Raw genomic sequence first — 27,860 nt, 5'->3', positions numbered from 1 at the left:
CTATAAATCCACAAGCTGTTAGCTGAACTACTGAACTGCTGTGATGATGTTGAATCGGTTCATGAAGCTCCAGTTTAGCTGAGGGGTTGTGCAGAGGAGCAGGCTTCCTCCCTCTGATGACATCATCATGGATGACATCACAGCGGGGTGTTGAATGAAGAGCTCAGCATTCAGACTATAAAGAGAATAAAGATTGTACTTTAAGATGGAACAGAGAAGCTGAGTTTAAAGTTTATCATTAATAAATCATACGCTTGCATATTTCTGATGATGGCTTTATGAGGGGTCTGATCCAGTGTTCACAGATTGTTACACATCTGCAAAAACTAATTCAGCTGCCTGAACTGGATCTTAATACTGCAGTCAAGTAGAGAACCTTGAAGAAACTGCAGCTGGAAATATAGAAAATGGAAATAGAAGTGAGTTGTTCCAGTTTATAGTTTAACAAGCTGCTGTACGTGTTGATGCGTTTGTGTGCTCCAAAGTCCCAGCTAACAGAGTGAACTGCAGGGTTTAACATTTAAAAGGTCTTTATTTTAACCTCGTGTTAAACATAAACTAAACAGAAATAAGAATGAAAGAAAAAGTCATGTGAAAATAATTTGCTCAATCTTTAAGGCAACTTTCATGTTGATCAGGAGTCGGACGCTGATACTGACCAAACTTCCCAATATTTATATCTATATCCAGCATTTATTCTAATTAGTCGTCAGTGACATCATTCCCACTGATGATCAGAGTTAGATTATAGAACTCTAAGCCCAGCTGTCTTTTTATTAAAATAAAACAGCTGAAAATGAATTATGTGACCTTTTCTGAAGGGTTCTGGCTGCTGGTGGGAATGCTGTCTTGTATATTTGTCTCAGACTGAACCAGAAGAAGCCTCTGTCTGAACACCATTCAGCAGCGATCCCCAACCCTGGTCTACAAGTTTCCCAGTTGATACACACCTGATTTGTACTAAATAGCACAAGCTCTGCTCCACAAGGTGTGTTGAAGCAAGAGAACATACAGGTTTGCCTGACGGTGGGGCTTGAGGACCAGAGTTAGGATCCTCAGTGTAGAGGATGTGGAGGATTCTCCAGCAGGTTGTGAGGCGTTCTGCTCTGGACAATCATCTCAACGAGCCCCAGATCAGTCCCCCCCAACAGAACCAGAACTGCTGGACGATTATGTTTAGTCTCTGTCTGGTTGTAGTGCTCCAACAGATGCTGTAAAGCTGATAGACCTCTCAACCACAGACTGATACAAGATATGAAACCTCTTGGTGCAGACATTGAAGGATCTGTTTCCTCCAGAAGTACATTCTGCTTTGTCCTTCTTTCCCGATGCTGTGTTTCATTTCCAGTCTGATGTTTGACTGAACTCTGTATCTGAATTAGCTCCACCACATTCACCTCTTCTCCCAGGATGTAGAGGGTTCCCTCTTGGTTTTGAATTGGGCCCTGCAATGGACTGGCGAGCTGTCCAGGGTGTAACCTGCCTTTTCGCCCAAAGACGGCTGGGATAGGCTCCAGCTTCCCCGCGACCCTAAATTAGATTAAGCGGTTAGGAAAATGAATGAATGAGATGGCATTGCCGTGATTTGACGCTATATAAATAAAGTTGAATTGAATTGCATTAGTTAGTGAGTGGATCCTTCTGGTAAACAAATGAAAAATCATCACAACAAATCTTAATAGAATCCAAAGTATGCAGATTCATCATTTGGACCTTTATTGCCACCATGCTGCAGATTCTGGAGGACAAACTAAATGAACATTAATATTTAAAGAAATAAACAGAAAAAAACATGAATTTTTGTTTGGCAGAGAACTTGGCCTCAAAACATCTGGGTCTGAAGTGGTTCAGTTCAGTTCAGAAGCGGTTTAACAAACTGGACGTAATGTGAACCAAGTTTATCCACTCTGAACTGACTTCTCCGTTTCAGTTAGCATGATTTTAATAGGTTGTTTGTATGTTGTTAGTATGGTCTTAGCATGGATCAAAGTTGAAAAACAAGATAATCTGAAGATGTTCTGCATGTTCAGATGGAATAAAACACGACATAACTCTGTGTCTTCAGGTTTAATTTCTCTGACTGAAACTGTCACGAAAACAAAACAACAAAACCACTGATGGTCTCTGCCGAGAAAGAACCAGACACCCCCAGTCCCGAGTCCCTCACAGGTTTGAGCTGTTTTTTTTTTTTTTTTTTAAAAAGAAATTATTAAAATATCAGGCAGTTTTAACATAAAATGTTGTCCAGTATGGTCAGCATTTCTAAAATCCCAGTATATAAATAACATGTAACAGGCCATCGGGTAACAGGGAGTCCAGTACCGGACTGGGCGGCAGTCCACTTGCCCGTTTCTTTCAGCTTTAAAGTGATTCTGTAACTGCCTGGACGTTTGATCAAACAACTTTCTCTTTTATCTTGCTGACAAATAAAAAAGATGACAGAAAACGTTTCCACGTCAGCGGAGTAACGAATTGATCCACAATCAGATAAAAGATCAACCAATAACCCTTAATGAGGTCATAAAGCATCTTCCTTCCTCCTAAAATTAACCGTGAACATATAAAACCAGTAAGACCAGTAAGGACCTGGTGGCGGTGAATCAAAGAGAAGTTAAAACATTCCGATGTGATGAAGGCTGTATGGCACTATTCCTCCTCTTCGTCATCATCTTCGTCGTGGCAGTGGGTGATCTCCTGAGGAACCTGTGGGAAGAAGTGTGGGGGCTGGATTTCGCTGATGGACCGGGTTAACTGGTGTCGTTTGCACTCCATCTCTTTGAAGTCGACATCATGGCGGTTCCAGGTGGTGAGCGGCGACTCGGCGTCGCTGATGCTGATGTTGGAATGTTCCACTGTCGACTCGTGAGGCATCTGGAGGGAACAGAAGATTCATCGGGTCCTTCAGTCATCAGAGGTTAAAATCAACCCAGTAAACCTGTATGGCGGCCGTCAGACCACCGGAGCTGCTTTTAGTCAGACGCCGCTGCCGGACAGATCAACTGATTGGTTTTTAAAGCTCACAACTCGCTCCTGAATCCTTTTCCTTTTCTGGAGACAGGAAGTGGGTTTAAACTGATAGAAAAAAAAACAATCAAATTAGGAAAAAAAAAACAAATTTTAGGGGGTGGAGGGTCACAGTGTTAGTGGTTTCCCTGCTGCAACACACCTGACTCAAACCAATGCATATCAGCCTGTTCCATCCTCCACGAGAACTTTTCTCTTGTTGTCGAGGCTGCGAGACAAAAACGTCACTTTCTTCTCGTGGACGCGTTTGAAGATCAAAGTTTTTTCTTACGCGGCTCAGAGAAGCCTCGTGTGATTGGTTGGACATTTGAGGTGGGCGTGGTCAACACGGAGCACATGAAGCAGGTAAAATGGATTGTTTTTGATAAAGCAGCTGATCGAGGTGGTAAAAAACATACAAACATTTTTACAATGTGGCATTTAAACACACAGACCGGCGGCGTGCACAACCCGCCCCGCTGCGGTAATATATGACAAAAAAAAAAAAGGGGGTTTATTGCACATAAAGCAGACACTGCCGCCCACAGTGACCCCTGCACGCTGCAGAGACCCCTCCCCGCTGCAGGCGTGCGTCTCGTGGAGGATGGAACAAGCTTTATGCAGTGGTTGAAGTCAAGCTTTTCACTAATCTAATTCATGTCAGGTACGTTGCAGCTGGGAAACCCCTAACACATGACCGTGGGGCCTGTGGGCGCATCATTCTGACTGCTGTGATGCTGGACAAGACGAGCAGGAGAAGAGAGAGCGCTGGCAACTCACCAGGACGTGAGCGGCTCTGAACAGGTAGCTGAAGGGGTAGTAGAGCAGGTTGATGAAGGAGGCAGCATACAGGTCGGCGTAGCGCATCACCTGGGAGGCAAACAGAGTCTGCCGGGACCCGCTCCGAAACAGACTTCCCATCATCCCGTAACACATGTCCATGTCATGCGTTACTTTCTGGAAAGGAGCGAGAGAGCGAGAGAGAGAAAGAGAGAGAAAGAGAAAGAGAGAGAAAGAAAGAAAGAAAGAAACACACACACACACACACACACACACACACACACACACACACACACACACACACACACACACAGGGAAAACATGAAAATGATCGGTCTGATCTGTAACTGGACTCTCCTTTGGACATGAACACGAAACACTTCTCGTGTGGTTGCCAAGGGTTACAGAGACTAGATACTTCCTGAAGAACAGCGTGTCTTCAAGGGCTTTTGTTTGTGTGTACAGGTATAAATACTGGAGGTAGAGATACCTTTATAATTATATTACATTTCTGTGGCACTTTAAGGCACCCACAGCTTTTTACAACAGGTCCACGACTCCTTCACGTTGGCAACCTAAACGTGTCGCCGCCCGCTGCTGTCGTGGAGCGGGACCGACAGAAACATGGCAGCCAAGCCACAGGCGGGTAGGATTAAAACTGCGAACCTTCTGGTAAGTGGACCCCCCCACACTGCTCGACATGTCGACTTTCTGGGAGGAAAATGTCCATGTGACGATGCTTTGATCAGAAACCTTTTTAGATCAGGCAGTTCTGTTCTAAATGTGCTCCGGGTCCTTCAAACCTCTAAACTTTGTACAGAAGTCCGGTCTGGCTTTGTCCTTCTCAGCTAGCTAAGGTAAAAAAAAAAAAAACCCCGTCTGGCTAACGTCGCTGGCCTGTTCATCACCTACATATCTCAGTACTTTGGGTCGGTCCGGTTCGCTGTTCATCGGATCCAGGCGGCTCTTCTGCTGACTGGTATGAAACAGGAGGACAATTTAACTCCCAGTTAGACTTCCTGTTAGTTAAGGTGCAGTTTAAAATGCTACTTTTTATTTTTAAGTTGTTTAATGGCTGTGCTCCGTGCTTACACGCTGCTGGTGTTCATGTTCCATTAGACCCAAGATGTCTAAGTCTCAGCTGATTGGATCCATTTCCGGACCAAACTAAGATCTGGAGATGACAAAGTCTTTTTCTAGCAGGCCCCGGACTCGGTCCAATCGGCCCCTACATACTAGATTGGAACAAACACTGGATCGTTCTAATCTGATTGATTTTTAATACCACGACTGCCCTGCATTTTATTATATCTTAGTCAGTAAAGCACTTTGGGCAGCATGAGTCGCAGGGAATGTGCTACATAAACACATCTTAAATTCTTACTTTGTTTCTTCCTCATGCCTCTCGCTGGTGATTTTAGAGTAGTTTAGAAATAAAGCTGGAAGAAAATCCTTTCCAGATGGTGCAACACTACCAGCTGTGCAAGCGGAGGCGTGAGGAAAAGCAGTGTTTAGTGAAAGGAAGATGGGAACCTTGATGCGTCTCTGCAGTGAGCTGATGTCGGGTCTCTCGTTGCTGCTGCTGTCCAGATGCCTGAGGATCAAACAAACAGGTTAACTGGGAGCGAAGCTGCTGAAAAAGCGCTTTCTAAATCAGCTGCTTATATTCTGCAAGTCGTAACCATCTTTCTGTCGATCAGCCTGGCTCATTTATGCACGTTGAACGTCAACACCTGGCAAAAACGATGTCTTTGTTCAGTTAATTCATCTTGTGGAAAAGGGCAGATTTCAGACAAACCACAGAACTAAAATCACTCAGAACGGCAGCTGTGTGGATTTAGAACACACACACACACACACACACACACACACACACACACACACACACGCGCACAAAGTTGTGGTAGTAAATAACAGTTTTTAAATCCAGAAGAGGGAAAAATGACAGAATCAGTGGATTCTGAGGAAAACGTTTGGAATAAAAACTGGAACACAACGGTAGCTGCTAGCATCCCACTGATCTGTTTCCAGATGAGCTTGGCAGGCTGGGGCCTCGTCCTGGACGTCACGTATCTGGACTGCCTACAGGCCATGACACTGACCTTATGCATCTTCTTCAGTTGTTACTCTGTCATGACAAACGATGTCATCATCCCTAAACTCATCAGAAAAGTGTGTGTGGAACGTGTAAAGGCAGCCATGCTTCAGCCGACACGCAGCCCCATATTTTTACTTTGATGAGAAGTTTGAATCAGCAGCCCAACACGGCACACACTGTTTACAGCAGCTGAGGAGGAGGAAGAAGATAAAACACCAAGAGGCAGGAGACCGTGCAGGATGTGTGGATCATTGCGACAAGACAAGGTAACGAGGATGTGCAGAACGACCAGAATGAACTTTGAGTGGATTGAAGGTTTACATGACAGAGGAACTGAATTTAAAACAGATTTGGATTTAGTCCCCAGACAATCTGCCTGTCAATCACACATCCATTCTTCCTGCCCTCACAAGGACCCTGAGATGCTTCAGTTCCTCCACTTGGGACAGGACCTTGCTCCCCACCAAGAGAGGACAAGTCAGCTTTTTCCAGCTGAGGACCATGGTCCTGGTCAGCAGGAGCCGATTCTCACACTGAATCGCTCCAGAGTTCACAAAGCCGCAAAGCCAACAGAACCAGATCATCTGCAGAAAGCAGAGCGACAAAACCACCAAACGGAGTCGGCAACAGAATATAAATAATTCTTTCAGGTGGAATCTGAAGTCAGCTCGTCAGGCCTACTAAAATCAATTAGCTGATTAGTTGTGATGTCACTGTGACATCATCAATGATGAAATGGAAAAAAGCTACTTTATCTGCATGGAAATTGTAAAAAGTTTCTGAGAAGTTATTTGCATATCAAGTGTGTTGAATAAACCAGTGTGCATTTTTAACATTGCGAGTATTTTTAATATTGCGTGTAATTTTAACATTGCGTGTATTTCTAACATTGCGTGTATTTCTAACATTGCGTGTATTTTTAACATTGCGTGTATTTTTAACATTGCGTGTAATTTTAACATTGCGTGTATTTTTAACATTGCGTGTATTTTTAACATTGCGTGTATTTTTAACATTGCGTGTAATTTTAACATTGCGTGTAATTTTAACATTGCGTGTATTTCTAACATTGCGTGTAATTTTAACATTGCGTGTAATTTTAACATTCCGTGTAATTTTAACATTGCGTGTATTTTTAACATTGCGTGTATTTTTAACATTGCGTGTATTTCTAACATTGCGTGTAATTTTAACATTGCGTGTATTTTTAACATTGCGTGTAATTTTAACATTCCGTGTAATTTTAACATTGCGTGTATTTTTAACATTGCGTGTATTTCTAACATTGCGTGTAATTTTAACATTGCGTGTATTTCTAACATTGCGTCGGCTCTGGTGTCTGTCATCGTCCCGTGTTACGGCACTGGGCCTGCTGGGTTTCCCTGCCAACGAGATGCTTCCAGTGCTTGCAGCTGATCAGCAGTCAATCTGGGAGGGTCTTTGGCTGCAGCCTGGAGAATGAGGCGGGGCTGGATATGGGGCGAGGTTGGACGTCCAAACCCGCCCCCTCAACATTTTGGTTGGATTAACCCCAACTCTAACCCTAACCACACCCACTGGATGTCCAACCCCACCCAATATCCAGCTCCGCCCCATTCTCCAGGCTGCATCTGGGGGTTATCCACCAATCTGGCAACTATGATTCTGCCCTCCGGCGCCATCGCTTTCCAGGATTGGTCCCCTTCTCTCTATAATTGGCCATTTGTGATGACTACCAGCAATGCAAGCACCCAATCAGCTTCATTTTGGGCAGCTTTGTCCGACTGAGATCCTCTTTGCCCTTGGAGTTGTGACCTGAGTGTGAACACAACTCAGTTGGTCAGCAGGGTTTTATTTGCTGTCTTGACCCAACTGGCTGTCGGGTTACAGAACCTCTCTTGTGGTTATTTGCATCGTTGGCTACTTTGGTTGATTTCTGGCCACAGGAAGCTCGTATGGTGACTGGTCAGAACAGCTGCCGGACAGGACTTTCTGGACCAGAAATATCAAGCTCTGAGTACCTGCAGGACACCTACCCTTAAGGAGCAGATTTGAATGCAGCACATTGAGATGTTTGACGACTTAACTACTGATAGATTCATCAATACTCGGTCATTGTTGCATTGGAGGGTGTCGGACAAATCCACCGGGACCATGGGAGCCACTTCAGCATTCTCACACCCAGAACCAGTGAAGTGATGAAAAGGATGAACCTTCAGATGTGACTTTGCTATAAATACACCGTCTTTAAGTCATCAGGTTGTGTTTGGGAACACCAAGAACACACTGTACTAAACTTTATTCCATCCATCGTTGATCCGTTTGCTAAAAGAATTGACAGCAGTCCTGAAGAACCTTTCTGAGGTCATGGCGATAGTCAACAGCAGACCATTCACCAGAGTAGTTGTAGCCCGTATAATCCTTCTGGCCTGGAGTCTTTAACCGCCATTACATCTTATCACAGTCAACCATTACTGCACCACCTCCTGGACAGTTCATTAAGCCAGGTGGTGCAGAGAACAGTTGTTAGATGGTACCTTTCTATCGTACCCAGAAGCTGTTAGCTGTCATATCAGCAGTGCAGAGAAAAACGACACAAAGTCAGAAGGAATGCAAAGTTCAACGGCACCGCTTTACTCGAGGAACTTACTTGTAGAGCTCGGCCACGAAGCAGTCCAACGACTGAAGCTCCTCAAAAATGGCTGAAAAACAAATATCAGCATCAATCTGCTGAATGAAAGAGAAAGACTGAAAATACAAAGCGGCAAGCAGACACTGAACCAGCCAGTTAGTCCGTGTTGCTCTTACGTGTCACGCTTTTATTTGTATGTTTGGTTTTAATTAATATATATATTGTTTTTATCTGTTTGCAGCACTTTGTTTCAAAGTGCTGAATAAATAAAGTTGGTATGATGTCATAATAAATAGACAGGTGTTTATCAGACTCAGACTTTATCAACTCGAGGCTGGGAAATAATTGTTGAAGAAGGGAGAAAAAAGTCAAAATTAAAGTATAAAATGTAAAAAGCAGAACACATCAAAGACGAGACTGATGAGAGATGCAAGAAACAGAAACATATACATACACCTATACACACATTACATATATGCAAATTAAAAAATGCACACACATCCACAAACACGCATGTGTTTTCTCACCGTTTTTGTCCGTCCACACATGCAGCTCCTGAGCCAGCTCCGGTATGACCAGGAACGTCCTCCAGCCCTGACGCTTCTTTGATTTCAGGATGTCACCAAAGATGTGGTCTCCAATGTAGAGGATGTCTTTTCCTTTAGCACCAAGCAAGTCGCACACAATGTCTGAAGAACCTAGGAGACCGATAACGCCACTGTCAACATGTCTATTTCTACACAGAATCTTTCCTGTTAAACATTATCTCTGGAAAACACACACATATATGTGTGGATGCATATAAATTTATCAATGTAATTATTTTTTTTGTGACTCATTTGTCTGACATTTGTGTGGACGCAACACGTCAGCTTGAGAAGGTGTCTGACGCACCTCCAGAGTAAACAATGCCGTGCTGGAGGGGCCCAGTGTATGTCCCAATCTTCAGCCGACCTGTCATCTGAGAGACCAACAAAGACTCACAGGACCAGGAAAAACCTGGAATTTCTCGGTCAAAACAATCTTCCCACATTTTATAAGTCTTAACTTGGGGGGAGGGGTGTAAATGTTGACACTTACAACATCGACTTGGCGCAGCACCGTACCCTCACCAAAAAATACAGGCTTCCGGGCATCTACCAGGATGAGGTCAAAGTAGGACTGCCAGGGTTGGTGGGGTGTATCTGGCTGCCAGGGAACACATGGATTTACAACGATGAGGTCATTAAATACGTTCAGTGGAATATAAAGTGTGATCGGACACGTTTGTCAAACTGCTCGCCATCTAAAACTGTTAAAACTGAAGAAACAAACGTTGTTTTTACCTTTGAACCATGAGGAAAGTCAAACAGGTATTTCATAATTTTCTGTAAAGAGACAAGAAAACATTATTTATAAAACACACACACACACACACACACACTGACATATCAACACTTTTGGGAGTGGGTGTGAGTTTAACATAGTCATTAATAGGGCTGTGACGATATGCTTTTGTCCCGATTCGATTCTGATTTTTTGGGCGCTGATTCGATTTAAATTGCGATTCTCACAATTCTTTAACATTGCTGATTTTTGTAGATTAAAAACAAAAAAAATGTACAAAACTTTTTTTGCTCGTCATTTTTCTTGGTTTCAATGAGGAAAAATACAACACAGTAGTCAGACCATCATTCTGCTGCTACAATGCCCAAGAAGATATGTAAAAAGATCAATAAAAACAATAAAAATGACTAAAACTTTTATTATGGATTGTTTTTATTTATTTAAAAAAAAGGATTTATTTAACAAAAAAAATATCGATTTTAAAATTGTCAAGCAAAAAATCCTGATATTCGATTTTTCAATTCGATTTTCCCACCTCTAGTTATTAACCAGATTTACGTTCTTTTTAATGCACACAACCCACTCAGTCAGGCAAGCTGCTGCAAAGAGCCACCAATACCTATAAAATAAACGTGTGTTTTGGTCATCTCTTGCAGTTATGCAGATACTCTCAGATGTGCTTCGTCTGACACGCTCCTGGCGTGGCATTGTGGGGGTTTGAACAACCCCAGGCTCCTGTTTAAGTCAGTAAGGCGAAGCCAAAACGGACGATCATACATACAGAGAATGAAATCAAATTCCTGGGAGATGATAAAATTAGTAGGAAGCTCCAACTGATCTTCGGTGATGGATGGCGTTAGCTAACACTCCACACACACCTCTCAGCTCGTCTCGCTCTGGTGAAACATTTTAGGGATGGTTTGAAAACCTGTTTTAGTTTTTTCATCTTAAATACCTCTTCATAACTTTGGCTTTCCAGGCCGACAGCTCGCTGACTGTCTTCTTCTGCTACTGGAGTGTGTTGAACAACTAACTGACACATTAGCGCCACCAAGTGGAGGGACGCTTTTCGCTGGTCAAACTGCAGGAGGATTGAGAGGGTCTTGGCTGCAGCCTGGAGAACGAGGAGGGGCTGGATATTGGGCAGGGTTGGACATCCAACATTTTGATTGGATTAACCCTAACCCTTACTCTAACCCAGTGGTGGGCAACTCCGGTCCTCGAGGGCCGCAGTCCTCCAATATGTTAGGAGTTTCCCTGCTGCAACTCAGCTGCTACAAATCAGCGGGTAATTAGCAGACCAGTGCAGTTGGATGTCAAGCTCTGCAGCAGTCTCCTAATTAAGTCTGACGTGAGTCAGCTGAGTTGCAGCTGGGAAACTCCCAACAGGTGTAGGACTGTGGCCCTCGAGGACTGGAGTTGCCCACCCCTGATCTAACCTTAACCCTAACCTAGGGCTGCTCGATTATGACAAAAATTATAATCACAATTATTTTGACTAAAATTGAGATCTCGATTATTTAACACAATTATCCAGTATTTATAAACAACGCTCCGCGTCGTGGTGTTCTAGACTCCGTGTCGTGCATTATAACCGTCTAACGCACGGTTCAGAGTTGTTTAATCTGCTTTTACGGCTTATATAGGAACTATTTTACGTTGGCCTGGATGTACGTTTTATGCCAAACAACCGCTGTCAGGCTGCAGCGCGTTTCTCTCATTCACCTGTTAAAAGACGGCTGATCTGAACCAGCTGGTTAATGTGTTGCTATGGTAACGCCCCGTAACAGAAGAATATTAGTGTTTAACTCGCCGAACTATGTATAAGAAAATAATGCAGCCAGTTGTCACTGACAATGGTATAAACTATGTTTAGGTGAACTTCCACAACCTACTGCAGTTATTCTACATTGACCTGCAGCCGGAGCCGACTGAGACTGGCCGCCTGGGAGTGCTTTAGGACGGGAGAGGCTCCCGCTGCTCCTTCCTTACAGTAACTGCAGAATAATATGTGTCTTTAAGTCAGTCGCCAAAACACCAGAAAAGTCTCTAATAACTCCAGTAAAAGCTGCTAGATTTGTTGCTTTTAACAAAAAAAAGCCAGATTTAGCGAGAAAGTCTCCAAGTTGGCAACAGTGTCTGAATGAAAGCAAAGCGGCTGTGGGAGGAGTTTACAGCACAGCGCTGCAACGCCAGAGACGCTCGATTAGCAGCTGAAAACAGTAGGAGAGGAAACTGCAGAGAGAAAAATAATCACACCCTTTTATCTTTATGATTATTGAAATCAATTTCAACAATGAGATAAAAATAAACCAGTACAGAGCTAATGTTTGAATGGTCTGTGCACCACTTTGTACTGGAAAAGCTGGGCCCCAGTGTAAAAAAGGTTCAGAACACCTGGTGCAGAAGAATCGTGCAGTATTTCCTGCAACTCTCTGGATGATCATGTCCTGCGGCTACAGTTGCCCCCCGATCAGGACTTATTGATGAGTTGGGATGAGTCGGAGACCCCTCTCTGCCCATCACAACATTATCTGATCTGGGCTGAATTCGGTCGTTCTGAATCCAGGTTTTTCAGGATTGTGATGGCCAGACCAACAAACACACATGTAAAGGCGGTAAAGCACCAAGCCATTTTCAGTTTTTTAGTTTTCCTTATACTTAAACTTAGTTGAAATGTTTTAGTTCCTTTTTGTTGGCGCGAACATTGAGGAGCCACTGTATTCTCAACTGCTTGTGTTTTGTTTAACCTTGTTTCTTTTTTCTGGTGCTGAAGGGATTATCTTGGGCACTGGGGGGGCAGGAGTGTGCCCAAGAGGGAAGCTGGTGAGCAGGAAGTGCCACGGGACTTTGGGAAGACCTCATCTTCAGAGGGGGACATCAAAAGTTTAATTTAGTTTCTTTAAATTTTTGTTATATTAATTTTTCCCACTTTTGAGTAGTTTGGGTTTTCTTTTATTAATAGTTGTGTGATGAAAAACTAAACTAACTGCTAGGTTCTGTTTCTTTATCTAGTTTGTTAGTATGTTTAATGTGTGTTACCCCATATTTTTGTAACTGGTCTGATCAGTCAGTATTTAAGTTCCTTTGTTTCTTGTTAGTTAGGTCAGTTAGTTTTTTTTCGTTATGTTGATTCTGTTACCTAATCTGTTAAGTCTAGTTATTTTTGGACTTTGATGTAGGTTTTTGCTTAGGTGATCTCTTTTGAAAGCATAATTCATTCATGTTATTTGGTCAAATAAAACCCTTTTCTTGTGAAGCCACCTGTGTTTCTCTTCCTTTGCCAGCTTGGTCTCTCACAAGGATGTTACTCTGACTCTCCTGAACCTGTAAAAAGTTTAGTTTAAATTTACTTTTTTATTTCTCTGGTGGTCTGGCAGCCTTTCTAACTTTGTCTACCATTGTTCTATTTGATTTTTTTTTCACCTGCTGGTCATTCTTGTTTTCTGATTATTTTAACTGAAAAATAAAGCACTATTAAAAAAAGTGGAAAAAGGACACTCCGGGAATGAAGTGGCTGTCCGCCTGACTTTCAGCTGAAACGATCTTGTATCCCTCACTAGAAGTAATAGATGATGGAGGCAAAAGGTTTTTGGTCCCAGCTTGGTTATCTGCCTCACCATGTGCACACCGGATCCTGCACAGCATTCTTTATAAAGCTCAGAGACCTTAAAACTAAGCCAGTTACCTCCAACACTGGCTCTGGTAACCAGAACAACGTTTTACCCTCACCGCCTCACCAGCCATGGTGGAAAATTCTGCTGTACAGAAGAAAAACTTCCCAGAGCTCAAAATGTGGCCCATAGAACCAGAACCAGGCTCACATGAGGAGATTTGTCTGGATCTGAACCCCAACAAACAGAAAACAATGGAGGCAGTGCCAGGCAGACAACTCGTTCATAATGAAAACACATCTGGTGACAATAATTATAAAAACTAACACTTTAAAGACGGTGTAAAAACGTTTCTCTTACCTCGGTGTATTTGTAATCACTGTTGGTGACCAGAAACACTTTGGCGACTTCGTTCATGCGACTGAGGAGCAGAGGAAGCTTCGGCTTGGTGAACAAACACAACAAAGGTTAAATTCTGAAGCAGCAAAACTATTTCACGCAAACAGCGTTAAAAAAATATGTAAACATGCTGCTCCACTTACGTCCTTCACCACATACTTCTCCAGGTTTTCAACCGTCTTGTCTTTTAAGGACCCCTGTGGCAACAAGACGACCAGTTACTGCAGGTTGTTAACAGATTTAACGTGGAAATATCAACACTTTCACCTTGAAGTGGACCCAGTCCACTGCGTCTCGGACATCCTGGAACATGCTCTTATAGGACATGAAGAGGTCTCCATGTTTAAAACCAGCTTCAACACTGCAGGAAAAGTTTCAGCCGTTTTTACACAGTTTCAAGCTGGACAGAGCGTCCAGTCAGCTGGTTAAAGGAAAATGCAGTAAGAGCTGTCTAATAGATGGTTTTTTTTGGCATATTGACCCACCTAAGACCAGTACCGGTTAAAAACTCGACTGAGGCCAGTTTGCTGAGATACAGAAGATACGGTTTCTTTAAAACTGCTTGAGATTTCTGAAACCTTCATTTGGCATTTTAAATGTGGAAAAGTCTAGAATAAAACTATAAAATGTGACAAAATAAAATATAAACTCGGTCCAGTTTTGACCAGTCTGTCTTATTTGACACTTAGTAGTTAGGGGTGGGAAAATCGAATCGAAAAATGGGATTATTTTGCTTCACAATTTTAAAATAGATAAAAATAAACAAAACAAAACAAAAAAAAAACCAAAAAAATAATCTAGTATAAAAATTTTGTCATTTTTATTGTTTTTATTGATCTTTTTACTTGTCTTCTGGGGCGTTAAAGCAGCAGAATGATGATCTGGCTACTGTGTTGTTTTTTTTTCTAATTGAAATCAAGAAATATTACGAGCAAAAAAAAAAAAGTTTCATACATTTATTTTGTTTTTAATCTACAAAAATCAGCAATATCAAAGAATTGTGAGAATCGCAATTTAAATCAAATTGGCACCCAAAAAAAAAAAAATCGGAATTCAATCGAATCGGGACTAAAGTATATCGTCACAGTCCTATTAGTAGCCCAGATGTCTGAAAACTGTGGAACTGGTCCTGCTGCGAATCAGAAATCTACTTCACTAGTCATAGTATGTTCAGGAAGAGTTCCTGAAGAGGTTTTATCTCTCTGAAACTAAACATATGGAGTGAACATAAACGACAAATGCATTGTTTCTGGGTTGAACCCCCTGAGATGTGCCGTTTTCTTTGCTTAGGGAGGAGTATGAACTACCTGGAATATCTGGAGCAGCTGCTGAAGAAGTCCACCAGACAAGCCAGGAGGTAGGTTTCTGCAGGAGGAAAAATATCTCATCATGAAACCAGATGTGATGAGAACTGAATAACTGGTCCGTTGGCAGGACAAGAATAAGAACATTCTTACGAAAACTAACTGGACATAAACGCTTCCCGATTCAGTTTTTCCTGCCTGACGATGTTGTTGCATCAAACAGACAAAACTTAATGTCAAAGAAGGAAATCTGCCTTTAAAATAAGTGACTTTTTTCTTTTTTTGGGGGGGAAATGCCAGCATGTTTCAGCCCAGAGCCTTCCTCACAGACACACAGAACAGAGATCTGCCCGGTGGCAGGAAGGAAGGAAGGAAAGAGAGAAGGAAAGAAAATAATAAGAAAGAAAGAAAAAGACAGAAAAACAAGAAACAAAGAAAAAAGAAAGAAAAAATAAGAAAATAAACTAAAATAAAATAAGAACAACAAATAAAGAAAAAGAAAGAAAAAATAAGAAAAAGAAAGAAAAAGAAAGTAAAAGAAAGAAACAAAGAAAGAAAAAGAAAGAAACAAAGACAGAAAAAATAAGAAAAGAGAAAAACAAAGAAAGAGAAAGAAAGAAAAAGAAAGAGAAAGAAAGAGAAAGAAAGACAGGAAAATGCTCCAGGATGATGATGATAAACAGTTGTACTGATGGTGAAACGATGTGAACTTACCAGGCAGGTTGAAGAGCGTGTTGAGGATGTAAAAGCGGTCTGTGTCTCCACGTTGGATGAATTTGTTGGGGTAAATCTCTCTTATGTCAGACCTGAGAAGGAAAAAAGGGATGAAGGAAGTTCAGGCAGGAGACATCAGAGTCTCTCCACATCCTGCTTCTTTAAATCACCACATTTTCTCCTGTCTGAAGGACCGCCTTGCTGCGTTTCAGGGACGTTCTACAAGCTGATCACATGGGGAATAGTTCTTCAGTGTAAACCAGGGTCACCACATTCAGCCAGGTTCCTTCTCAGTGCACTTCGTCACACAAACGATGATGTTTTCCAGACCTCACCAGAGGAGGCGCTGCAACACTAAATACTGAAGGAGACCACAAGACAACCAACGAGGAAGTAAACAGAGTGGTGAACGCAGAAGAACTTCTGTTCCCACCTCATGCACTGTAAAGCAAACTGAATCCCACGTTGCTACATGGACCAGAGTTCCCATCGGAGTTCGGTTACAGGAGTGTCCCCAAGCTGGTCCCCAAGGGCAGAGGTCCTGCAGGCTTTGGATGTTTCCTGCTGCTGCTCACTTTGTAGCAGGAAACCTCTACAACTTGCAGGACATCGGCCCTCGAGGGCCGAAGCTGGACGTCACAGAGTTCCATGTTCACACCTCTCGAAAACTAAGTAAGGATTCCATCATGGGGGCTGCAGAGATAGCGGACGCGGTGTCATTGTTTAAACTTTTCTTAAAAAAACCCCCAAAAAAACCCATTCAGAATAATTTCTGAGCATTGATTTGTGGCTGCTTATCAGCTCCAAACACAGATGTCCAATAAGGAAACTAGAAAAGCACTCGGAGAGCGTGACACAAACCTCGGCCAAGACCCACAGTTCTCCCCATGTTGTCATTATTTCCTCTCTTCCGATGATGAAAATCAATCCACAGGGCTCCCATTTGTTCATATTCTGGATCATAATATCTGGAATGTTTCGCCCAAAAGACCGCTGGGAAAGGCTTCAGCTTCCCCCTTAACTGGACTAAGCAGTTAGGATAATGGATGAATGAATGAGTATCCAGAATGATTCTTTCACCTGGATCAGTCTTCCATATATTTTACAACCTGTTGGAAGCTTGTCCTGTATTTCTTTCCTAAGCGCTTCGACCATTTTTGTTAGAGTTATGTGCACAAATGTTGAAAATGACATTTCACAATGTTAAAGAATCCTTTAGGAAGTTCCTGGATCCAAACGGTGATCCGGATCACCATCAAGATTAAACCAGTACTTCCTTTTTCCAAAAACTCCTGAAAACCTTTTGAGTTATCTTGAACACAAACAAACAAATAAACGCCAGTAAAAGCATAACATCCTTGGCGGAGGTAGTAAACTATAAAACCGAGTCACGAGTTTGTTCAAATGAACAAATACTTGAACAAAATTTAAGTCTTTTGTTTTTAATATGCTTCTATTATATTCTGTGGCTGTTTCTTAAGGAATTATTTAATATCTTGGTACCAACCTCAATGTGCATCATTAAGTATTCCCAAGTTAAACACCACTTCACTGTGCTCTGAACAACCGGTTGGACGTTTCTGACTGTACCTCCTGTTGTTGGGGCAGTAAGTAGAGAAAACGCTGGACATATTTCATTCTTCATTTACCTGAAGGTTGTGGTTGTATAAACAATGCTTTGTTGTTAAACCCACTTCAAGGCAAAAGCTCAGACTCTCTGCGCGGCTCCCTCTTAACAGAATGCATGCTTGTATCTTTACCATTTTGTAATAAATCTATGTTAAATATCCGATCCGGGTCAGTAGTCTCTTCTTGGGGTGATATTACAATTGTAGTCAGCTCTAACATCTTTTTGGGGTTGTAAGATGCTCTCAACTTCCACCTAAGTGTCGTATCCTTCTGAGTGGGAATTTAATCTAATTAAATTCTCCACAAGGTTATTGTTATGTTAACAATTAATTTGGCAGGGATGTCAAACTTCGGTCCTCGAGGGCCATTTAATACACATTTCAAATAAAATGGATCCAACAGCTTGTTGTCAACTTCTCCCACAATGACATTGATTTCAGTCAGGTGTGTTGGAGCCGAGAAACAACAGAAACCTGCAGGACAGTCGCCATTGAGGACTGGAGTTTGACACCTGTGGCTTACGATGAACTTCAACTGGTTTCTGCTCTTCTACCAATCATTCCCATTTTACCAGGAAGTCATTTTTCAGGGACTAAGGAAACGTTTACATCAGACTTTTTGATCCGAATCTGTTTGCTCGGAAAGTCGCTTCGTTGGGCGAAATGTGAACGCACCAAACTAATTCTGATTCGGACCAAAGAAGCGGACTCGGTCCGCCTACAAACGTAGGTCTCGGCCAGTTTCAAGTTGACCAAATACAGGAAGTGGACTACAAAAAAAGTCACTTGCTGCATTCGACGTAGCATTGCATCGTGGGTAAATGCATGGCGATGACGTTAAGAGTCCTCTGCCACATCCATTGTTCATACTGCATCCGTTGTCGCAGTGTATTTCTGCAGTATACCTGCATAAGACACAATAAAAATCCAAAACAGCGATAGTTTCTTCTCCATGTTTAACTCACAACAGAGTTTTCTTCTTCATGTGGGTCTGGTCCTCTCTTTAGTTAAATACTAGTGCAGCGCCACCTTTGGTGGGAATGGGGATATATTGTTATAAAGGTTTGTATGTAAGCCGCTTTGGATAAAAGCGTCTGTTAAATGACTGTAGAATAGAATAGAATAGAATAGGTTTGTCTTGTTTGACCAAACACGATCTCGGTCCGCATGGATACACCCCCCTACAACAGAGCCGAGTCCCCAATCAGACCGAGTCTAGCGGACTATCCTGATGTGAATACACCCTAAAATAACTAAATTTGCTGGAAGGTTTGTGTTGCAGTGAAAGCTTCGGATCAGGTGTATAAAAATCTTATCAGCTTCATCGTGCTGCATGGTCTGAAAATCCCAGTTTGGCTTCGTATGAATTTAAAAGGAAACAACTAAAGAGGGATTGAGGACAGATATAGTTTGGGCCTCACCCCCTCAGGAAGTTGAACCCATGCACACAGACGAGGATGTTCCCGTAGGTGTCCACCTTGAGGAGGTTTCCATACGTGGTGTCAAATACCAGACCTCTGAGGAGGACAGACATGAGTTAATGAAGCTTCACTGAACACACCCATCAGAAAAAGCTGGACTTTGTAAACCTACCTGGTGGGGAAGGAAGGGTCGTAGACAAAGTTCAGCAGCTCTTGTGGATATCCAATGGACACCAGTCGCTCCACAGTCAAATGGAAGCCCAGAGACTCGTACTCAGGAGACTTGTACACTGAACGGAAGAGGAGACGGGAGCATTTTAACACCATCAACACCTAAAGCCGAGAAATCAGCTTTTTCCTTGTTAAATTCCAGATCAGAAATTACTAAAAATGTGCCATAAAAGACAAGCATCCCTTGTCTCAGATCCTAATCTGTGGTTAAAGGTGGAGTATGTAAGATTTTCAATATTTTCAGAATAAATTAATAAAATAACTACAATCATAATTAGATAGTTTTTTGAACATATAGGTTCCAGTCTGTCCATATTTGATGTGTTATTAAATTACAAGTTTAATTAATGACAAGTGACAAAAAGCATTTTTTTTTTTTTTTTTTTACTGGTAGGCAAACATTTGTCATTAATTAAACTTGTAATTTAATAACACATCAAATATGGAAAAACTGGAACCTACAAAACTATCTAATTAGGGTAAAAGTTATTTTTTTAGTTAATTTATTTTGAAAATATTGAAAATCTTACATACTCTACCTCAAAGTTAAAGTCTGTCTGTGTTTGACTGGCACCAGTTGCCATGGTGATAAATCCTAACAGGACCGGGCATCATTACCTTTTCGAAAGCCTGAACCCACCTGCTAAAGTGTAGTCCATATCAAAGCCAAAACACTTGATTTTCTCCATGGCCAGGCTTCGGTTGACAAACACTCTGAAAAGGAGAAGATGCAGAGATCATCAGTTCATCGCGTCCTCCATCAGACTCCGTTCGCCGTGAAGAGTCTCTAGTCAGTCCTGTCACTTTTGTTCTATTCTGGGAATGAATATGGAAAACTACGGGGCAGGAGGACGTCAGGAAGTCCTTCAATAACACGTAACACAACACCAACATCCATGCAGCTTGACTGACTAACTGTAGCTAACATGAGCTCATTATTTTAAGGTCTAAGCCGGTTCAGCAGCTCTGAATCTTTGGGGCCAGTGTCCTGCAGGTTTTACCTGCTGCATCGAATGAAATGGCTCCGCGACGCTTGTTGCCTGATCCAGCTGGACTAGTAATGAGACCAGTTTGTTGTGAAGTGGCACTAAACAGATCTGAATCAGGTCCCAGACAGAAGACACGATGGCTTCTCTGCTAGAGGTTTCACCACCTCATCTGCTCCACCTGACTGCTCATCATCCTCACCTTCTTCCCGCTACTTAAACCTTCTCCTGGTTGTTTCCCTGCGGCTTCTCATGTTGATATCCAGCGTTCATTTCGTCTCCAGATTCCTACCATCAAACCAGTTTTATTCCCAGGAATAATCTTACTGTGTCCTTGCCTGACCCCTCTCGCCCTGTGTTTTACCTGGACTTGGACCCCTGCTCCGAACGACCATGGATTCTTGTCTTCTCCCCTGGATAAGTCGCCTGATCTGTCTCTTATGACCCATGATGCCTGCCTAACTACCACATGTTTGGATTCTGGTTGCCAACAGCTTTTCAGGAGCCTACCGCCACTTCCTGCTGGACCGGATCCTGTCTTTTCTAGTTAAGACCTTCATGTGTGTGTGGCTGAACTTCCAGGTCCTCGAGGATACCGCATTACACAAGGCAGGTATTTTTCTCACTAGATCTGGTTCCAACCTGGAAATCCTTCCTCATTGTGGTTTCCTTGTGCCATTTACGTATTCCTTTCTGCAGGTCTTCCTGGATAAAAGCTGCAGTGTGAGTTGACCTGTCGTTCCTGTCCTCTCAGACAGATGGCTGCCTTCCCTGAGCCGGGTTCTGCTGGAGGTTTTTCCTTCCCACTGTCGCCTCATGCAGCTCAGGATGGGGGACTGGATCCCAGTCATGATTTGACGCAATCTGCTACTTTCTGTTAGCTCTGTTATTAATCATGAATTGGCATGGACCGATGAGTCTGGAAAGTGTCCTGAGATGAGGTTGTTGTGACGCGGTGCTGTACAAATAAAGCTGGATTGAACTGGACCAAACATGGTGGTCATGAGGCTGAGTTTGACAGTCAAACTTGCATTTATGTCAATTTGGGGAAAACAAAAATACCCATTTGGACCGAACAGTTTTTGCTATCTAGGTTGCAACATGTAAAACCTTCAGGACAACGGCCCATGATGGTCTAAGTTATGTCGTAACAATCACACATCAGTAACGTATCATCACACGGATATCTTAATCTAACAGATTCTCTGATCATTGAAACATTTCTCAGTTCCAAGAGAATAAAAAAAGGCAGTACAAATACGAGTATTTCTCATTTGTACGATTTATGAATCTAGCTTAGACTGTTTTCAGATGTGAGTGAAATGACCGTAGATCTTGAATGATTTGGGATGATACAAATACAATGGGGGGGGGGGAAGATACCAAGAAATGACTTGCCAGTGGTCACCATACCATTACAGATGGAGCCCCATGAAAGATTTATGGATCCACATTGTTGACGTTAAAATAAAAAGCTCATTTAGTCGTTTGTTGCAGATTGTTTCAACAACAGAAGGATGGCATACCTCATTGCAGGATTGTTTTGAGCCACACTCCTTGGAAAGCTTTGTAATAGAAAGTACATGTAGTATTACCATTGAACACACACCTGTTGGTGTCAACACACACACTGTATGGAGAGAAAATCATCTCAAGATTATTGTGTGTGTGTTTAATACATCATTTGCAAACTGTCTAAATGAATGTGTAACTTTGGGTAGGTGTATGAATAAGACATGGTTTGTCAACTAAAATTTTGTGTAACTTCGGGTTCTTGGAAATGCATCCACAATAATCTAGAAATTACACAAATTACAAAAAAAAAAAAAGCTTAATATTTTAAACACATTTCTCTTCAGTCTCATAAATCTATAGTTTTGAGTTAAAAAAAGGATCCTTTGCACACAAATCATTATAAATGTGTAGACAAGTTGCTTTATGCACACACACACACACACACACACACACACTGCATCTACCATCGTTTCCAGACTACTCAGCGCACCTGAGTAAAATAAATAAATTAAAATGAAAAGAAATTGTACATATGTGGGCCACACTTGTCCATAAGCTGCAAGTTTCTGCTCAGACTGTCAGAAACAAACTCCATGATGGTGGTCCAGTATAAGTGTTGATGGCCCAACAGCATGCAGTCTGATTGGCCACTGGTGCCCAGTGCAGGTTCACACTGAGCAGATGTGACAGACATGAGACGCCCTGCAGAACGTTCTGCTGCCTGAACGACTCCTCATAAGGAGGCATGTCCTCAGAGGGTCGCTAAGCAGAGGTACCAAGACTAGCGTTAGGCGCTGGGCTGAGACCCTCATACGGGATGCTGCAGCACTGGGACCTGATGCGACGCCTCATGTGTGTCAGCAGTTCCTGCACCATGAGGCATCGGTGCTGCGGACTGGCCTGCATGTGCACCAGGTTAAATGTTGTTTCTGCTTGTGGTTGCAGGGTATGTTTGGAAGAATAATCTATGATTGTTTAGTTAAAGTGCATGAGTAGAGGATTGTTTACCTTTAAAAAAAACCTGTTTGATGTATTATGAGAGGAATAGTTTTCTCTGTTCTTCCAGCGACAGCTTCACGGATCAGTTTAGAGTTTATATGAAGTAACAAGACTTTATAAAATCATTGTTCAGATACGCCATTTTATTTTAATTTTTTCCTAAAATTCCATTTCAAATACAGCTAATTATATAACTGATGCCTAAATGTCCAGTTTAACAGGAAATGACCTGAACATTGTATTTAATTGTTATAATCCTACTTGTTTTTTGGCCCCAGGCTGGGATTTTGACCTGAGTCAACTTCATTGAGGAGCTTCTGTATGAGCTAAAGCAGCCATAAAAGTCCAGTTTATATGTTTATTTATTAAAATCTATTGATATACATCAGTCTTTTCAGACATTTTATTGACAGTGAGTCTCCAGGATGTTTTCCAGGCGCGGCGCGAGTCTGATTGTAGCTGCTCTGGTCTCCTCCTCCTGGAGTACGTTCTCATCCCGACGCTTTAACACAAAGACGCAAAGCTTCTGTGTTTTCTCGAGCTGCAGTGATGGATTTTCTGGTATTCAGGACAGTCTGTGTTTCTGTCAGCCTTTGGTGAACTTCTGCACGAGACTTGATCTCCAGTCAGTTCAGGTGCCATCACTCAGACAGGAGGCTGCTGAGGTCAAAGTTCATTCATCTTTCATTCAGAGTTTCTTCTCCATTTGGTTCAGAAACCATGAAAACCCTGAAACTGGTGGTGTTAACAGGTCACATCTACAAAGGAACAAACTCCACCATTTTAATAGTCATGGGTTTTCATGATATTAGCTAAGTTTACTTTTTGACGTTATTTGCCATTTTCCCAGATTTCTGGTGTTACTGGAGGATTTCTGAAGTACTGCGGTGGAAAAGCGTCTCATCCTGGGACTTCATTCCCAGACATGAGTTCTAACACTGAGAAATGAGTCCAAATCTGTTCTCTGTTATATTGTGAGGTTGATTTTACTAAAATGATAACATCTGGAGATTTGGACTGGTAAAGTGTCAATGCCATCATGTCTGTGTGTCCATCTTCTACAGCTAAAGTTTAAAGTAAAACTGCAAGCGTGTTTCTGGTGGGACAACGTGTAGTTAAGAGTAGCTGTTTCTGAGGCGTCCTTAAGATCGATTCATGTCTGATTCTGTCAGGTGACAGTTCAGAGATACGTGCAGGAGGTGGAGAGGAGGGTGGAGAAGCAGGAGTAGAGGATGGAGGAGAGGCAGGTGGAGAGGCAGGTGGAGAGAAAGATGGAGAGGCAGGTGGAGAGAAAGATGGAGAGGCAGGTGGAGAGGCAGGTGGAGAGGAAGATGGAGAGGATGGAGGAGAGGCAGGTGGAGAGGCAGGTGGAGAGGATGGAGGAGAGGCAGGTGGAGAGGAAGATGGAGAGGCAGGTGGAGGGGCAGGTGGAGAGGATGGAGGAGAGGCAGGTGGAGAGGAAGGTGGAGAGGCAGGTGGAGAGGATGGAGGAGAGGCAGGTGGAGAGGAAGATGGAGAGGCAGGTGGAGAGGAAGATGGAGAGGCAGGTGGAGAGGCAGGTGGAGAGGAAGATGGAGAGGCAGGTGGAGAGGATGGAGGAGAGGCAGGTGGAGAGGAAGATGGAGAGGATGGAGGAGAGGAAGGGGAGGATAAGATGAAGACAAGCAGGTGAAGATGAAGATGAGGAAGTTCAGGAGGAGAGACAGGTGGGGAGACTGATAAAGAGGAAGATGGAGAGGCAGGTGGAGAGGATGGAGGTTCTACAGAATCCTCCTCGCTGTGAGAGTTGACACCTGGACCTGCGTACCTGTGGTGAGCCTCGCGGCGATACTTCTTCATGGCCGTTCCGTCCATAGCAGCTGGAAGGTCGGCATATTTCTGCAGACGATCACTCCACGAAGTGGTCATCTTTAACCGTTACCAAGGTTTCTGTGTGGAAAACATGACACCATCCATCAGGTTACAGTTTATCCGGGCCAGAAAGACCACCTGGTTCTGCAGCAGCAGGTAGCTGCGTTAAAGACCACCTGGTCCTGCAGCAGCAGGTAGCTGCGTTAAAGACCACCTGGTCCTGCAGCAGCAGGTAGCTGCATTAAAAGACCACCTGGTCCTGCAGCAGCAGGTAGCTGCATTAAAAGACCACCTGGTCCTGCAGCAGCAGGTAGCTGCATTAAAAGACCACCTGGTCCTGCAGCAGCAGGTAGCTGCATTAAAAGACCACCTGGTCCTGCAGCAGCAGGTAGCTGCATTAAAAGACCACCTGGTCCTGCAGCAGCAGGTAGCTGCATTAAAAGACCACCTGGTCCTGCAGCAGCAGGTAGCTGCATTAAAAGACCACCTGGTCCTGCAGCAGCAGGTAGCTGCGTTAAAGACCACCTGGTCCTGCAGCAGCAGGTAGCTGCGTTAAAGACCACCTGGTCCTGCAGGTAGCTGCATTAAAAGACCACCTGGTCCTGCAGCAGCAGGTAGCTGCGTTAAAGACCACCTGGTCCTGTAGCAGCAGGTAGCTGCGTTAAAGACCACCTGGTCCTGTAGCAGCAGGTAGCTGCATTAAAAGACCACCTGGTCCTGCAGCAGCAGGTAGCTGCGTTGAAGACCACCTGGTCCTGCAGGTAGCTGCATTAAAAGACCACCTGGTCCTGCAGCAGCAGGTAGCTGCGTTAAAGACCACCTGGTCCTGTAGCAGCAGGTAGCTGCATTAAAAGACCACCTGGTCCTGCAGCAGCAGGTAGCTGCGTTGAAGACCACCTGGTCCTGCAGGTAGCTGCATTAAAAGACCACCTGGTCCTGCAGCAGCAGGTAGCTGCGTTAAAGACCACCTGGTCCTGCAGGTAGCTGCATTAAAAGACCACCTGGTCCTGCAGCAGCAGGTAGCTGCGTTAAAGACCACCTGGTCCTGTAGCAGCAGGTAGCTGCATTAAAAGACCACCTGGTCCTGCAGCAGCAGGTAGCTGCGTTGAAGACCACCTGGTCCTGCAGGTAGCTGCATTAAAAGACCACCTGGTCCTGCAGCAGCAGGTAGCTGCGTTGAAGACCACCTGGTCCTGCAGGTAGCTGCATTAAAAGACCACCTGGTCCTGCAGCAGCAGGTAGCTGCGTTAAAGACCACCTGGTCCTGCAGGTAGCTTAATTAAAAGACCACCTGGTCCTGCAGCAGCAGGTAGCTGCGTTAAAAGACCACCTGGTCCTGCAGCAGCAGGTAGCTGCGTTAAAAGACCACCTGGTCCTGCAGCAGCAGGTAGCTGCGTTAAAGACCACCTGGTCCTGCAGGTAGCTGCGTTAAAGACCACCTGGTCCTGCAGGTAGCTGCGTTAAAGACCACCTGGTCCTGCAGGTAGCTGCATTAAAAGACTACCTGGTCCTGCAGCAGCAGGTAGCTGCGTTAAAGACCACCTGGTCCTGTAGCAGCAGGTAGCTGCATTAAAAGACCACCTGGTCCTGCAGCAGCAGGTAGCTGCGTTAAAGACCACCTGGTCCTGCAGCAGCAGGTAGCTGCGTTAAAGACCACCTGGTCCTGCAGCAGCAGGTAGCTGCATTAAAAACCTCCAACATGAAGGAGGGGTTGAGAAACCTCCAGCTGGAGGAGGAAGTGGTTTCTCAGCGGAAATGTCTTCTCATAAGAACACCAGAAAAGCTCCTGGTGATCTTAACCAGTTGGATTAGTTAAAGTCTTGTAACTTAACTATCTAGGAGATGACGTAGCGAGCCCAGACGGAACCGTGATGCTGGTTTCTAACTTGCAACCCCCGAACCGAGACCAGCCTCCTCAGTTCCAGCATTAAAAACGGCTTTTCGCGTCAAACGACGCGACAGATACATGACAGGAGGTTTAAACCTTCATCCAGTTCATTAAAATCCTTTAAAGTCGTCATTTAGACGAAGACGTAGCGGAAACAAATAACGTCACGACTTACTGTTATGATGTGACACTGCCGAAACGTTGAGTTGGCTGAGCATGCGCATTAAGCTGGTGTGGGCGCTGCTACTACTTCTTCTTCTTCTTTTTATTTAGATCGCGAACCAATGAATTAGTGCGTTACTGACACCTCCTGATCAATCTTGTCATGATAGCAAAATTTCATATTCATAAAAGTAAACTTTATTATTTTATTATTTAATATAGTCCAGTGTCAACTTAGTCAAAGCCTTGTTTCTTTTATCAAAAAAAAAAAAAAAAAAAAAAAAAAAAAAGCTATGTTGTGTTTAACACCCCCTAGTAATTTTTAATTTTTTTTTTTTCATTATTGTATCATTATCTGTGTTATTTAGTTTTGTATTGTTGTCTATCAACGGCCTTACTCAGGATCACTTTGTAAACACCAACTTGTAAGACAACAGATTGAATCACGTTTGTGCTTGTTTGGTTAAATAAAAAGACACCTTTTGGTTTGGCATGTTGCCGTAGTAAAGCCCAGAATGTCGCAAATGACTGACTGACTGAATGAATGAATGAATAAATTTTATTTTTCGTCTTTCTTCCTCAACATCATTTGCCTCTACTTTAATTCTTTATTTTTGTTACCATAATTGTCCTCCTCTTTTCCACCATCATTGTCTTCTTGTGCTTCTGTTATTTTGTAGTGTTAAGTAGCTATATGAGACATGATGTAATCAAACCCAATATTCTACGAATAAACGTTATTACCAAGTTTAACATTGACTACATTGTAGGCTACGTGTTAAATCAATATGGGGGTTTAATTACTAGCGGTAGAGACATCTAATAAATAGTCATCTTTTATTTTTATTTTAAAACTTGCTGCTATAAAAGGAAACAACTATGGTCCATGACTTTTCTGGAAGATGTTTTGACTTTTATCTTAAGTTTCCTCTAAGTGGGTTTTCCCCCAGTGTGATTCAACCTAATAAAAATCTGATTTCAATTTAGCTCTTCAAACAGCTCCAGTTATGTTTAAATTTTTTTGTCCACACCTTTAATTGATAAACATTAATATGTGACCATAGCAGACTGTGCTGTGACTTCGGTCATGCAGCGGAGGAGATCACCTGCTGTTCTGACTGCAGCTTGAAGCTGGATGCAGCATCAGGACCAAACATCTAGGCTGAATTTACAACAGTCACTCAAATAACTGGAGACTTAAAAAAGGAACAATAAGTGAAAATTTGCAAAAATATAATTTAGTGATATAAGACTAAATATAAATATAAGATAAACTGTTTTTTCATTTAATTGAGTTGAAGAAAGAAAAAACAAACAAACAAACAAACAA

General features: G+C 42.9%; 1 protein-coding gene across 1 annotated transcript; it reads right to left on the bottom strand.

Annotated features, from left to right (window-relative positions):
• Positions 1-1,735: 1,735 nt before the first annotated feature.
• Positions 1,736-26,621, bottom strand: nt5c2a (5'-nucleotidase, cytosolic IIa). The gene is made up of 18 exons (XM_079248969.1): positions 26,544-26,621; positions 24,437-24,558; positions 19,770-19,843; positions 19,071-19,188; positions 18,899-18,994; positions 15,850-15,941; positions 15,139-15,196; positions 14,099-14,192; positions 13,975-14,028; positions 13,793-13,876; positions 9,818-9,859; positions 9,573-9,680; positions 9,387-9,453; positions 9,020-9,190; positions 8,511-8,562; positions 5,317-5,377; positions 3,784-3,960; positions 1,736-2,871 (listed from the first exon to the last, which is right to left on the bottom strand). The coding sequence occupies exons 2-18, from the start codon at positions 24,535-24,537 to the stop codon at positions 2,647-2,649; spliced, it is 1,674 nt and encodes a 557-aa protein (XP_079105095.1). The 5' UTR covers positions 24,538-24,558; positions 26,544-26,621; the 3' UTR covers positions 1,736-2,646.
• Between the last annotated feature and the right edge of the window lie 1,239 nt (positions 26,622-27,860).

The sequence above is a fragment of the Telmatherina bonti genome (assembly GCF_933228915.1).
Source record: "Telmatherina bonti genome assembly, chromosome: 11".
Lineage (NCBI taxonomy): Eukaryota > Metazoa > Chordata > Actinopteri > Atheriniformes > Telmatherinidae > Telmatherina > Telmatherina bonti.
Note: the sequence above shows the minus strand (reverse complement) of the source record. Positions and strands in the feature narration are given on the sequence as shown.